This window comes from Protopterus annectens, chromosome 6.part0, assembly GCF_019279795.1.
Source record: "Protopterus annectens isolate FY-2018-M chromosome 6.part0, PAN1.0, whole genome shotgun sequence".
Classification (NCBI taxonomy): Eukaryota; Metazoa; Chordata; order Ceratodontiformes; family Protopteridae; genus Protopterus; species Protopterus annectens.
In genome coordinates, this window is record NC_056737.1 from 612,308,136 (window position 1) to 612,323,665 (window position 15,530).

General features: G+C 37.6%; 1 protein-coding gene and 1 pseudogene across 2 annotated transcripts in view; both read left to right on the forward strand.

The window, feature by feature from the left end:
• The window catches only part of KLHDC1 (kelch domain containing 1), a 1,632,092-nt gene that overhangs the window by 1,410,656 nt on the left and 205,906 nt on the right, over positions 1-15,530 (forward strand). For both annotated transcript variants that reach the window (XM_044074282.1, XM_044074283.1), the window contains one exon: positions 4,868-4,952. In XM_044074282.1, coding sequence (XP_043930217.1) covers positions 4,868-4,952 — 85 coding nt within the window. The remainder of the gene's footprint in view (positions 1-4,867; positions 4,953-15,530) is intronic.
• On the forward strand, positions 7,201-15,233 carry LOC122804312 (annotated as a pseudogene).

The following is a 15,530-nucleotide window of genomic DNA, read 5'->3' on the forward strand; positions in this document are numbered from 1 at the left end:
GTGCTGACTTATATAATTGCTTTAGTGAGCAAGTGCCAGGTAACTTAAATGCAATGTGCTACAGGTAACTTAAATGCAAAAATGACAAACAGTAACTTTCATTCAAGTGAAACAAGGAAATAAGTACAGTAAGCAATGCAGATATCACTAGGGATCCAAAGAAGCACTGAAAAGCTGTGTTTTAGGTGGAATTAGTGTTTCAGGGAAATAAGCAAACAAACAACAAGCATACAAACAAAGCTAGATTCAGCAGGCCTCGATCTAGTCTATGCTACAGCAAACAAGGAGTACCAATTTCAGTAAGAAACAGTTCAAATATGCAGGCACTATAAGCCTTTAACCAGAAATTCCCAGCTCAGAAGGGCAGAGTCCAGCCTCTCCTCCCACAAGAGTGCAGACCATGAACCCTCTTAATGTAAAATAACTGGCCTGAAGCCCAAGTGCTTAAACCAGAATTTATACACTTTTAGAATAACAGACACTGAGCCCTCAATCAGCAGTTCCCTACTTAGAAGGATGTAAGCTACCTGTCCTGCCACCACAGTGCAGGCCACAAACCTTCCTAATGTAAAACAACTGGTCTGAAGCTCAAGTGCTTAAACTAAAAGGCTTAGAATGAGTTACACCAAGCAGTAATAAATACAACTGAGTACTTTTAAGATGACGCAAAAGCAAAATAAAGTAGGAAGAAATACAAATACAGTAAAAGCAGATACATTTTTTTTTTTGAGTGAGCAAATGAGGTGGGCCCAGGAGGAGTATCTAAGTACAAATTTACAAGAGGGGCGGGCAGTTTCAAAGCCACCAAGATTAACACCAAGACAAAAACAGGGAGGGTGGGTGGGGACCTACTGAAAAAACAGTCAACTTCCAGCTAGATATTGCTCAATGCAACACAAACAAATTACTTTAACTTGTGTATTATTTGATAAAAGTGCAGATACAAATCTACTTAACTCCACTCATGTATGTCTCAGTTGGCCAAAGCTCACAGTTTAAGCAGAAAACAATTCACTGTACCACTTATATAAGACAGAAACCGAATAACAATGAGGTAAACTACCCCCACTTATCACTGGCTATGCAGTTTTTTTAACAAGCCTTAACTGAAAATACCACTTGTATAAGACCTACTGAAAAAACAGTCAACTTCCAGCTAGATATTGCTCAATGCAACACAAACAAATTACTGTAACTCGTGTATTATTTGATAAAAGTGCAGATAAAAATCTGCTTAACTCCACTCTTAGGTCTCAGTTGGCCAAAGCTCACAGTTTAAACAGAAAACAATTCACTGTACCACTTGTATAAGACAGAAACCGAATAACAGTGAGGTAAACTACCCCCTCTTATCACTGGCTATGCAGGTTTTTTAACAAGCCTTAACTGAAACTACCACTTGTATAAGACCTACTGAAAAAACAGTCAACTTCCAGCTAGATATTGCTCAATGCAACACAAACAAATTACTTTAACTTGTGTATTATTTGATAAAAGTGCAGATAAAAATCTACTTAACTCCACTCATGTAGGTCTCGGTTGGCCAAAGCTCACAGTTTAAGCAGAAAACAATTCACTGTACCACTTATATAAGACAGAAACCGAATAACAATGAGGTAAACTACCCCCACTTATCACTGGCTATGCAGGTTTTTTAACAAGCCTTAACTGAAAATACCACTTGTATAAGACCTACTGAAAAAACAGTCAACTTTCAGCTAGATATTGCTCAATGCAACACAAACAAATTACTTTAAATCGTGTATTATTTGATAAAAGTGCAGATAAAAATCTACTTAACTCCACTCATGCAGGTCTCAGTTGGCCAAAGCTCACAGTTTAAACAGAAAACAATTCACTGTACCACATGTATAAGACAGAAACCGAATAACAATGAGGTAAACTACCCCCACTTATCACTGGCTATGCAGGTTTTTTAACAAGCCTTAACTGAAAATGCCACTTGTATAAGACCTACTGAAAAAACAGTCAACTTCCAGCTAGATATTGTTCAATGCAACACAAACAAATTATTTTAACTCGTGTATTATTTGATAAAAGTGCAGATAAAAATCTACTTAACTCCACTCATGTAGGTCTCAGTTGGCCAAAGCTCACAGCTTCTTCCATTTTTTCTAGCCTTTTATTTTTTGAGTTGATATACTCCATCAGTGTTTCATTTATCTTAGTCAGGTCTGTGTGCAGTTTTGCCTTATACTTTCCTCTAGGTTACTGGAAGTCATGTTTGGATGTTGCACTGCTTTTTGCTGAACAGCTGCAGTACTTTTCCCAGTCAGTGTTTTTTTTCCATCTCCCTTTGCAGCTGATTTTCCTTCAGGTCCTGTGTCTTTCTTTTTGTCTGGCATGTAGGTAATGCACTTATTACCCAGTTATTGAAACTTACCTAGAAATCTAGGTCTGCTGGATTTCTCTTCACACAGTTAAGCTATTACTCAATGTGCAGCCATTGTGGAAGTCCCATCAAATAATGACTTGACTTTGACCCTCCATAAAAAAATATCTTGAAGATAATTGGATATACCAGCTTGAATCTCACACCTCCTTCTCAACTTCTCAATATTCCCTGATTGCTGGAATAAATTTACTCCTCTTCTGCCTGGTGTACAGTGAGTAATCACTCTCCACAAACACTCTACTGTCTCCAACATTTAGTACTTTTTCCTTCTGCTACAGTTTTGGTAGAATCAACTCTTTCTGCTAGTAAGATTGCATCTTTACTATTAAAGCTATTGGCTGCTTTCTCATGGCCAGGTTTGGAGCATACACACAATGTGCTCTTTCAATTAACAACTATCTACTGTGGAATACAAGTCCATTTGCGTATTTCTGCTTTCAGATAATAAATACAGTCTGTCCCTTCCAGTATTACTGGTACAGCAGAAAATCACAGGATTTCCCTTTGTGGTCTCTCCTATAGTTCTTCATTTTTTTAAATGTCTCTTCTTGTGTAGTGTCATACTCAGCCAGTCTTTTCTTCATTTCATCCTTTGATTTTTGCAGTTTTATCAGCTCATCTGAATATCTGTTTAAAGCTTCTTCCATTTTTTCACCCTTTTGTTATTTGATTTGATATACTATTTCAGTGTTCAATATCAATCAGCTCTGAGCACATTCGATTTATTTTTCCTGCAGATTACTGGAAGTCGTGTATTGCACCAAAGCTCGAGCCTGACCTGGGTTTTGCTGAACATCTGCAGGATTCTTTCCAGCCAGTGTTTTCTCCTCTGCATCTGTGATTGATTTTCTTTTGGGTTCTCGGAATTTCTATTTTGCTGCCGGTGTCCAGGCAGTCCACTTACTAGCCAGTAACTGAAATTTTCCCAGTAAGACAAATTCACTGTCTCTCTTTCCTGGGTTTTTGTTTTCATACTAGGATAGCTGAAATTAAGCATTTACTCAGTGTACAGCCATCTTCAAAGTCTGCTGCATGGTAGGATTTTGATAAAATTTTAAGCAGCTTTTGTCTGACAACATGCAACAGGTGCTAAAGAAGGTGAAAAATCTGTTACTAGAAAATCATGTATGTGCAAGTAGAAACATTTTTCCATTTGGTGTCCATCAAAGACCCAGGATCCTCTTGAGTCCAGTTACCTCTGATTCTTGATTATTTTTGTGAGTTGCTTTCCGGTTGCCTTTTGTATCCCACTGTCAATGTACATTTCCGCTTGTCTGCCCTTGGATCTCCGCTTTCTAATACTGCTCAAGTTAAACAGCTTTTGAAAGGGGTGGTACATTCTCCTCCATCTAGGAAACAGGTGGCTTCGTTTTGGGATTTGAACTTAGTGCTTGAAAAGCTTCCTCTCTCTCCATTTGAACCTGCTTACTCACCATAATAAACCACCTCCCGGCAGGGTTACAGCTCATTGCACATGGGCTTTGGCTTCTTTGGTGGCTTTCTGGAAGTATTCTAAAGGCATCAACTTGGTCCTCTGGGCACATTTTAACAAAGAACTACAAATTAGATTCCTTCTCAAGGTTCAGAACAGGCTTTGCTGGGACCATTCTCCAGAGGCTAGTGGAGTCTCAGCTTATTTGCCTCCTTTCTTTTTGTCCTTTTCTTTCATAAACTATGGTTATCTTTCCATATAGACTACTGCAACAGTCATCTATGTTAGAGTTTAGTACATTTGTGTATGTGAAACTTACTTAACAGTAGATATTCTATTAGACCACTGTTGCAGTAGCCTCCCCTCCCCTCCACCCAGCTCCTTTTTTCTTGCTTATAATTTTTTTTGGTTTTAACAGGCTATTGATTTGTCCACCACATCTTTATATAGTCATTAAGTTTGCTTCATAGCATAGCTCTTCAATTCTGTTGTCTTCCTCCTGGCCAAAAAAAAAAATGCTCTGAAGTGTTTTGTTGATTTTTTTATGGAACTCTGCTCAAGCTCCTGACAGATGGTGTGCATGAAAGACATCGTTAGCTTTTGGAAGCTGATTGTTGCTGTGGGTTAGGACCCATATATCTTAGGTCATTGCAACAAAGATCTATTAGAACATCTACTGTTATGGTAAGTTTAATTTACACAATTTTACTTTCTGGACTAATCAGCAGGGGAGTGTTTTTTTTCCCCCAAAAAACATAGTTCTTTGCCATGAAACTGCTTAAATATAAGGGATGTTATTCAGGGAGTGTTTTATTTTGTGCACAACTAAACTTGTATTACAGCCACAGTAATATGCCTTACAAAATAATAAAGTCTTTGAGGCATATTTCTAACTCTTTTTGAAGTAACATCTCACAACTGATATGTGTAACTATAAAAATCGTCAAAAAAGTATCCTCTAATTGCAATGTCACTTGTTTTCTCCAAAGTACTTATTGTTGTGTTATCAATCCCTATAGGCTATGGCATACAGCTTGCGTTGGAAATGAAAGTGAAGTGATGATCTTTGGTGGCAGCAAAGAAGATTTACATTTCTTGGACACTGTCAGTAAATTTTATTATTTAAATTTATTTTTGTATGTCTTGAATTAGTTTGCAGAAGAGCTTATTAAGGAATTGTTTCAGTCTGTTTCATTTTACCTTTTCAGTATGTTTTTTGTACTTATATTTGAAAATTGTTTTGCAGCAGTATTATTGAAGAAGTTGTAAACTGCTTACTTACAAACTGATTACCAAGAGTACCTTCAAATGTATTATGCCAGAGGTTTTTATTCTGCTGGTATTATGTTTCAGCAGAGATTTGTACTTTGTATCAGCATGTGTGAATGTGTGTAGGCTGCAGATATTAACTTAATCCCAGACAATATGTAACTGAGGTTCTAGCAGTTTTGCTAGATATTATGTTTTTTGAAAATAATGATCCTTGTTCATGCAACAGCTCACACTTAGCATTTCACAACTCTTGCATTTGTTTATGCTGATGTGGATAATAATCTGAATTTTTGTGTTTGAACATGCTTATTGACACTCATTGTTACTCAACTGTATTCATTTGTTCTTTTTCAACTGTCCTGACCAAACATTATTTCCTTCTATCTGTTCATTTACTGTGTTATCTTTGTATGTAATTTATTTGTGTTAATCCAGTTGTAGTATACTATAGCAATAACCCACGCCTGGGTGTGGGTAATGTTGGATTTACCCACAGTTGGTGTGGTTTGGTCACGAGGGTGTAATTTACAGGAGGTGTGGGGAGCGGAGCCCCCACTTGGGGGATGCAGGAGGGCTTTCCCCCCTGCAGAAACGTAGTAAACAGTGTGTGGGATGTGATTTATAGTTGCTTTGTAGTTTTCAATGTTTTGAGATTCGATGTTATGAGTTTTAGATGTTTTGAAGTTTAGATGTTATGGTCTTGATGTTTTGATAGGTAACATATATATATATATATATATATATATATATATATATATATATATATATATATATATATATATATACAGGTAGACACATACACACACACACACACACACATATATATAAATATATGTCTATGTCAGATCATCAAGTTTTCAGAAACTCGAAATTCATACAGCCGAGACCATATGATCGAGTATCCAAAAACTCGAACATCAAAACAAAAACATACAAAAAAACCCCCACAAAAATCTACCTTTTTAGGTTTTTATGTTTTTGCAGTGAGGAAAAGGGTAAATTTCCCGATCAAAACTGTATCGTGATCTCCATTCAAAAGCTTCAGGTTTTCTAAAACTTGATCATATGGTTGAATTTCGAGTTTCTGAAAACTCGATCAACTAATGGGGTCCATATGTGTGTGTGTGTGTGTGTGTGTGTGTGTGTATATATATATATATATATATATATATATATATATATATATATATATATATATATATATATATATATATATATAGACATATTATGTTAATACTTATACTCTGTATGCTTTATTTGTAAACATTTTTCATTATTTGTTTTCCTTTTAATGTTGTACTTTTGTCATTTTTTAATTTTCCACCCGTTGTGACTGAAAAGGGTCATTTGAAGAGTTCAATTACCTTGTAAAAAAATGTAAAGTAACTAAATAAGTTAAAGGGTATATGTAACTACCCTGTAGACTAAAGGCATAACATCACTGTACATATAAGATTAACATATAAGTAGTGCAGTGTATTTGAATGTAGGATACCTGCGGAAACTAATATAGTTGCATAGTTCAGTTAGCATATTGTGAAAACGTCTTAAGCTCTCCCTGAAGAGATTTGCCTTTGTTTGGGTTTTATGTGAAAAAAATATTTAATAAGGCAGCATTTACTTGCTGGAATAATGTGTACCCCTTTGTAAACTCTGAACAGAATAAAGCATCTTTATGGCATAGAGGGAGAAAACACTGACTGCTGCACTGATGATCTGAGTTCGAGTAGCAGGGCAACCATCTGAAGGAGCTGGCACAGGAGTATGAGAGTAAGTGTTCACTGCTGGATAGACCATCCTGGGGAGAGGGAGGCAGATGTAGCTTGTCATGTGGGTGACACTGAGCAGAAACACTAGGTGCTGCACCTGTGGAGCATGAGCCTATGAGCACCTACTGTTTATGTTTATATGCACGTAGCCCATTAAGCCCACAGAGGCATACTTCAGGGCAGCAGCAGCTGCAGAGTTCACAGATTTGCCAGAAGGGTGGAGGTGGTTCAAAGGGGACAGTAGGCCACTCCATTGGACCAAGTAGTTGACCTGCTCCCTGTCACTCACCTCTTGCTGTAGGTGGGAATGAATGGGCTTATGTGGCACTCCAGGCAGGAATGACAGGGATGTAGAACTTTCTCCTAGCTTAGGTATTTACAAATTGTGCCCTTGTATGTGGGTTTTCTAAAAATCTCAAGTTCTCACATTCGCAGGATCACCTCTCTTGGCTAATGCATCCTGTCGCACAAATCAAGTGGGCAAGTTGTTAAATGTATTGGAGCCATCAAACAGGTCTGAAGGCAGATAAATATATTAAAAAAAACCAACAAAAATGAACAGAATTTCTCTAAGAGGTTAATATTAAACTGGTTGGCTTTTTAACTTTCCAGTAAAAGTGTCAGTGTTTTAGTAATCTGAGTAATTACTTAATTTACATTATTCAAAGTGAAGCATTATTGTTGTGACTTTATTTAGTTTATTATCTGAATAAGTAGTTTGAATTGTTTACTTGTATGTCATGCATACTGATTCCATTTAGATTACTTTATTATGGTTGGTGTGAATTTCTATACATCCTGTTGGCCAAGGACTTCGCTGAAAGGTGTCCTTGGATCTGGCCACCTTACAAGTTGCTTAACAAGCAGGCAAACAACAAATAAGCAAATGTCAGCTGTATCTCCATCTTTCTTTCTCCTACAGGTTACTTAGAGGTGAACTATGGTTGGCATACAAGGCTTCCTCGGATCTAGCCCTGATGGACCTTTTGCACCTCCGCATAATGAACAGCATCATATCCACATATTTAAATTTTGCTTTTGACATAAAAAGACATGTTGCTGAGACAGATGTGTGTCTCAGGGGATCCCCATGTTCTTGAACAGACTCCACATCCACGCGAAACGGAGTCCATTCCTAAACTTTATTTAAGCATAACCTTGACCACTGGATGGTAAATCAGAAGTTCACCCTGGCTCTGGTCCCATGTCTCTGACAGACAAAGGCAGACAGTAATGCCCAAATTAACACACATAACCTCTAAAAGGTTCCTAACATCCCTGTCCTAATAAATGTCCATGATACATAGGGACAGAAGTGGGTTGGGTTGGGTTGCATAGCTAGGTTTATAAAGGTCCTGGTGGTTATTACCCTAGCGTATACCTATGAAGCTAAAATCAGTGGTCATTGATGTATTCCCCTAAATGCAGTTTCATTATCTCCTGTGTTAGAGGTTATTTATTAAAAAGAGATTCAAGAAAAAAGTGAATTATACTGTCTTGTTCTGTTCAGCTTTTAAAAATTAAATAGAAACTCATATGGGGAAGGGTTTTGTATAGCAAACAAGCCGTGGTGTAGATGTGTACAGGTTCATTTTCACTAGTCAGTGTGCAGTGGCTGAAGCAATTTGGTATTTTCAGATTATGGCCTTTCATGTAGGTCTTTTAAAAATCTCATGGTCTCTCATTCACAGGATCACAATGCTTGGCTCTTGCATGATGTCCCTGTCACAGGGTTACATGTCATATACATCTCAGCAGGCCTTACTTCTTTTAGTGACTCATATGTTCATGTCTTGTACTAAGTTCATACATTTGTCGCCTAAGAAGCATAAACTGTCCAAGTATGCTAGTAGCCTCAGATTGTAAGCTTTTGCATAGGGAGGGATCACAGTATCATCAGATTTGGTAAGATACAAACAGTGAGAATGTTTTAGTCCCTTTAATTTTATATAGAAATCAGACATATTTTTATCAACCTAGTGAGAAGTTGTGGACAATAATCCAGTAGGAGTTGAAGGAATTTATCTGGGAGGGGAAGAGTGCAAGCTGTGGACAATAATCAATAAAGAATTGAAGGGATTTATCTGGGAGGGGAAGAGAGCAAGTGTTAAGTGGGATAAGTTGATCCTTCTGATAGAACAAGATGGTTTAGAATGCCTGATTTGAAAACATAATGGAAATCAAAATCTAAACCAGCTGTACTTTGAAGCGTTGAATGTTGTAAAACAGATTAAAGAACTGGACGAGAGATCTTTAGAAAAGGGAAGGAACAAATAACATAGAAATAAACGGAAACTGTGAGAACAGTTCTGGAGGAAGAGTGAGGTTTAAGAGAAGGTGGGAACTGAGCAATTTACGTAATGTTTGACTGGTGATAGAAGAAAGTGTGATATATAATATATGTATATGGAAAAAGTGGTATATGATTTGTTTTCCATAATGTATGTTTGCCTATGTCTTAAGTGCTAATTGAAAAAGTATTTATAAAAACACAGACCCTCCAAAAAAATAATTGTTTCTGAATTTATCCTGAATCAAGCCATAAATTTTTCAATTTTCTTTTCTACCTTGACTGAAATAAATCCTCCAGGGAAGCTTAACAGCTGTTTGTTTCGTATTCTGGGGCTAAGAAGGGGCAGCCTGTCTCTAAACAAACAGTTGCTCACTGGTTGTCCTCTGCTGTTGTTTTTTGTTACTCCCATCATGGATTTTACCAGAGCTTTATCCCCTTCAGTGGCATATTGGAATAGAGTGGACTCTAAACGCATTCTGGAAACAGCAATTTGGTCCTCTGTTCATACATTTACAAAATACTACAAACTGGATTCTTTCTCAAGTTCCAGAGCAGGCTTTGTGAGGACCATTCCCAGGGTAAGCTTTGGGAATCTACCCATATGCCACTGAGGCAGTGTGAATGATGAACATAGTACAGTTGCTCAAGTCCTACTTACCTATATCAGTAGATGTTCATATTTCACAGTCTCTGTGGCAGCACCCACCCAACCCATAACTCTCCCTTATTTTCTATATAGTTTGGTGGTACCCAGCCTTGTTGTGTTGTTGGTTGGCTTTGATTATTTGTGTTGGTGTTATGTGGCTGTGAATTGGATAGTTTTGGAAAATTCGTATTTCAGGTTCTTCTTTAAGCTACCTACTTGGCACTTAAAGCTTGAATAACCAACTATCTGTGACAGCAGTTAGGCTTCCTCTGATGAAAAGGGCTTAGCTAATATCCTATCACAAAGAGTTAGAAGAGGGGATTCTGTGCTCTAGAAAGCTACCGGTATGTGTTTATGCAGGCAAAGAACCAATAAGCCACTGAGGCAGTGTAAAATTCAAACATTTACTGTTACAGATTAGTAGGACTTGCACAGTTGTACTTTTCTGAAACCATCATTCTAAAAAATGCATTATTACACCCCTGGTGCCAAAATTGAATAAAAAATCTGACATTAGCTGCTAAAGATGCACTAGTTGTTAAACTCAACACAGTATCTTGACAATCTTTTGAAGTAGCACAGAGTCACTCTTGCGTTGCAAATGATTGATACTTCTTTAGCTGAGTATGGTAGAGCTGCTCAGTACAGTTATGTAGAATGGCAATCTGCAGAAGACGTTCTGAAAGAGTACTTTTTTTGTTACTACTGTTGGATCACTTTGTTGTTGAATCATTCTTTCAAGTGTGTAAAGATAGTAATTAAGGTTAAAGATATTCTGGGTTAGTTTTGCTGAATGCAGTGTTTTGAAGAATGAGGAGGTAGTTTTTTATTCTGCTTGACTTTGGTAATGCTCCATTTTGTTTACCTTATTTTTCATTTCCATTCACAGTTACACACTATGTAGTGTTGTGTTGTGCATTTTTTGTTTTCTGCCAGTGGATCACTGTTTCTCATTACTATTCACAACCTCTAATTTCTTCTTCTCCCACGCTCTCATTTTCTCCTGTTTTGCATTTTTCCTTAACAATGTCTAGAAATCTCCTGTCCAGCTATCCTGTCTGGCACTTGCCCATTGTTTTCCAGTTTCTGGCTTTTACACTTTTCATGTATACCTTTAGTCTTATTGCCTATATTGCCTTTGTACTGCCAAACTCCCCTTCATTCCCTGTACCCCATATGCAAATTTCCCAGGAGCTTTGTCCCTCTTTTCTCTCTGTCCTCTTCCAGATTGTCAAAACCTGTGTCCAGATTTGTTGTTCTCAGGTACAGTGTCAGAACATGTTTCAAGCTTTCCTCTTCTTTCATGCATCTCCAGCATCTTTAGTCTGTTTTCCTGCCCTCCTTGTGCAACCTTTTTTGATGTGAGATGCCATCTGTGCAACATTGTTGATATCTGATCTCCCACCCCATGTATTTTTGAATCTGTGATGTTATTTCGAAGACATTTCAGTATTTCACTTCCCCAGTCTGCTACATTTCCTCCATCTGCCATCCTTTTCTTTCTGGCTTTCTCCACTTTCCCCTTCAGGTTTTCATAAATCATTGAACTTTTACTGTTCCCCTGCTTTTCTCATTTCCCCATGGGGCTCTCCTTTTCCTTCTCCTCATTTTTAATTCTTTTCCTGCATCCTATCTCTTCTCCAGCCATTTTCTCTCATTCTGGTGCATAGTCACCATTCATTTCTTCTCAGTTCAAATTCCTGTGTTCTATAAGGTTTTGAAAAATGTGTGTTTTTCTTGCACATTCCTTCATTAACTTCTGCTCTCCTCTTATCCCCTTTTTCTTCCATTTTTCTTCTTGTTTTTTCCTTATGAAAGTGTGTCATATTCTGTTTCCCTTATGTCTCTTTCTTTTCCTTGTCCTGCTTTCATGTTTGCCAATGTCTTTAGTTTATTTTCATTCTTTCTTTTATATTTTCCCACCATCCTTTTTGCCCTTTGTCCTCTTGCCTTTTGGTCTTCCACTTACTCTCTATCCACAATGTAACTTTTACACTGAGCCTTGCATGGATATGTGTAGCAGTCTGCAGACAACCTTTTCCTTACTCAGACTTCGTTTGTTTTTTGAGACCTGTCTCCCTTTCTTTACAGACCTATTAGTTTTATCCCCATTGGATCCACAAGCAGGTTTATTAGTACATGCAATTTAACTGGGACAGTCAGTCTTGTCACATTGATTTTACCTAGTATGTATGGTTTATATCCTCCACTTTCCAGTATCCTTTGAATTTTCCTTCCAATGTATTTGTATTGTATCACTTAATTTATTTCTTGCATATACTCCCATGTATTTATGGTATTCTCTCTCTCGCATGTGTCCTTCTCCTTTTTTTCCTTTTCAGTTTCCAGTCCTGATGATCACTACCGTTTTCTGATAACATCTAAGCCCTGAGGCCCTTTCAAACCTTGCAGAAGCTGGCATTATTTCCTTTATGGCCATCTCAACATTCTCTGACATACACATGCAACCATTCGTGTACATAAGGAACCATAACTGTACTGTTGTTCTACCCACTAGTTGTACTTTTTCCCCACTTCAGTTGCCAGCTTTTCTATGACTAGCCATGGGAAGAGAAGACACCACTGTCTGGTCCATCCCCCTGCTTAGTGCTTTGGAAACTGTTCCATTTACCATTACCTCTATTTCTGGCTTGTTGCGAGTTGCCTGTATCATTACTATAATTTTTCCCTATTTGTCATTTTGCTAGAGTCTCCCAGAGAAATTCTCTTCTGACTGTGTTGAAGGCTTTTTGTAGGTCACAAAAGGCAGTTCCTACTTCTCTTTCCCCTTTTGCTGTTCTCTAGTTGCCATTCATTTCTGCCCTTCTTCCTTTCACAAACCATTCTGATTCTCCTATATTATTCTTGGCAGACTCCCAACTAAGTCCCTTTGCCAACAGTTTCACATTCTCTTTGATATTTGTGATTTTCTAAGGAGAAATTTCTGTTCTGTCCCCCTACCCCAAATTTCTAGATCACCACCACCCTGGCTGTTTTCATTATATCTGCTATTTACCATGTTTCACTTATCTTTTCATACTTCTCCTTCATAACTGTCCATATAGCCTGTCTACCCACTTGTAGAATTCTACTAGGTATCCTACTGGACCCCTTACCTTTCTGTCTTCCATTGCCATGACTGCCTCTTTGATCCCCACTGTCATAATTTTTAACATTCAGTTTCTCCCTCTGGTTTCCTTCTGGTTGGTACCTCACTCCTCTGTCTGCAAGCTCAAAGTAGACTTCCTTTTCTTTCTCTTTGCTCCTGGTATATTTATTGGTAATATTCCTTAAAGGGTTCCCTACCCTTACTGTCCTTTTGTATGATCTCTTATCTCCTTTTTCCCTATCACTTAGTACCTCTGTCCCATTTTTTTTTCATTTTTTATACTTTTTTCTTTATGTTTCCCCTGTTCCTCCCTTTATCCACAGTTAATTCTATAGCTACCATTACCTTACTTCCAACTGCAGTTGCCTTTTCTTCAGTTTCTTCTTATTACTGCTCCCTTTTTCCTTAGCACCTTTCTGTCTGTTCCATTTTCATTATTTCTCCTTGCATCTTGGTCAGTTCTCCTTCCTATTTTGTTAATCTCTTCCTCATTTTACATATTTTTTACCCATTTTGTCTCATGACTTTTCCCCTAACTGCTGCTTTGGTTTCATCCCACCAGTGTTTCCCCAATTCTTTCTTGTCTGTAGTGTTCTCCTCTACTGACTCCTGTATCAGTTTTAGTAATTATTTCCTTTCTTAGTCTTTCTACTTGCAGCTCGCCCCTCTCCATCCCAGTCCCTCTCTTTTGGTCCCTTCTCTCTCTTTATTGCCATCATTGCTAGAACTGCTTGATCCAATATGTTTATCTCATGTACTTCTATCTCCTCCACCATTTTTAGAGTTTCCTCTCCTCTATTATCTTGTCCAGTCTACTGGCTTGATTCTAGCACACTGTTAGCACTAGATCACTGTTACCATAGCCTAAGCTGTATGGGTTATACCCTGCCAAGGATATGACAACTGGCCTATATTCAAAGTCTAAAGTTGCCTTCTACAAGCCCTAACCACCGAGGGATTGGAAGAGAGACAAATAAAGTAAATGGTTAGAATGCCAAGCGTTCCAAACTTTCTTGTCATTGAAGTATGTGCCCCTTGCAGGCTTGAAGAGATTGATTGTCAGCTAGCACTTCTTCAAGACCAGGCAAATAAGTACCCACTAAGGAAAACCTTCCAGAAATAGATTTACTTTAAGAAAAACTTTATTTCTTCTTAAAATTGTTTATTTTGGCTAGGACTTGCAATTGCTGTGACTGTCTCAGGACCATTTGGAAAGAAGATTTATTTTCTTCTATGATTTTTGTGTGGAAAAGTTGTTACAAATGTTACTTTTCTAAGGTAACGTTTGCCTAGCTGTGTAAGTAATTCTAGCTTGCAGCTTATTAAAGTGTTTCTAGAGGTTGTAACTTCATTTTTCACAAAACATTTTTTTTGTCAGAATATTCACAGACATGTGCTATGATAGCCTTGATTTAGGCTCTTTTGTTGGTTGAACCATGTAACAGGCTACTGGCTGTTCAGATTTTCTCTCCTCCGTCCAAAAGAAGTAAAACTCCTAGGAGCCTTTGTCTGTTAAGCAGAATTCTTCTCTGCCTCAGCCAGTAGTGAGTGATTCTGCTGTGGCCAAAGGAACTAGAGAAGTTGGAACTAAACCGCTGAAGAGCACAGGGGTATTTGCACTGGCATTAGGAGTGGGTGTAATTCTTGTCTCTCCCAAACTTGTGGTACTCAATAGCTTTGTTTTTATTTTTAAATAGCATTATGCTGGTATTGTGGGGTGCCTAGTTTTTTCTTGGTTGAAAGTATCTATTTTTTGTGTTTAGATTCGATTTATTAATGATACATGTATTTATTTTATTTTGATGAAAATTTTTACCATGACAGAATATGTATGCACAATAATACATGTGTATATTTGTCTGAGGACATTGTGCAGGTGTAGGTGTTAAAGTTCCTCACAACTTTCAACTATTAGAAGAGCTTGAAGAAGGCCAGAAAGGGGTAGGGGATGGTACTGCTTTCGAAAATGCTGAAGATATGACACTTAACATAATGGACAGGAATAACTATTGGGCCTGGAAGAACAATTTATGAAAACAGATTATACAGCCTTAAAACAGAATGTAGGTCTAAGTATCCAGAATCTCCACCATTTATAAGATTTGTGACAAAGATTGATATGAATGAAATAAATAGTTGAAATAGAGGAGTTGACCCAAGAGCCATACCAGTTCTAGCAAAATGGCAACATACATAGAGCATCAAAGTTGTTCTGGAAGAACTAAGATGTCTAATGATGTCTAAAGAGAATATGAAACTTCCGCGGCCACCTGAAGGACAATGTTACAGCAACTAAAAAAGATGCTGTTCTGTCCAGTTCACTGTCTTTATTTTTCATAGTATTTCATTTTCTAGCTGCACCTAGTAGACGTTTACGTACTGGAAAATAAACATCCCATTCAGAATTTGTTCATTTTTGAAATACTATACAGACTAATAATTTTCTTTAAACAATAGTAATCTTACCATAATCTTGTGTGTAACCAGTATTTTTGATGTTGAGCTGGTGTCAGGGGTGGGAGTAGGGAGTAAAAATTAGTACCATCAAAACCAGTAAGGCACATTTAAACTCAACTGTGAAACCTTGCATTAC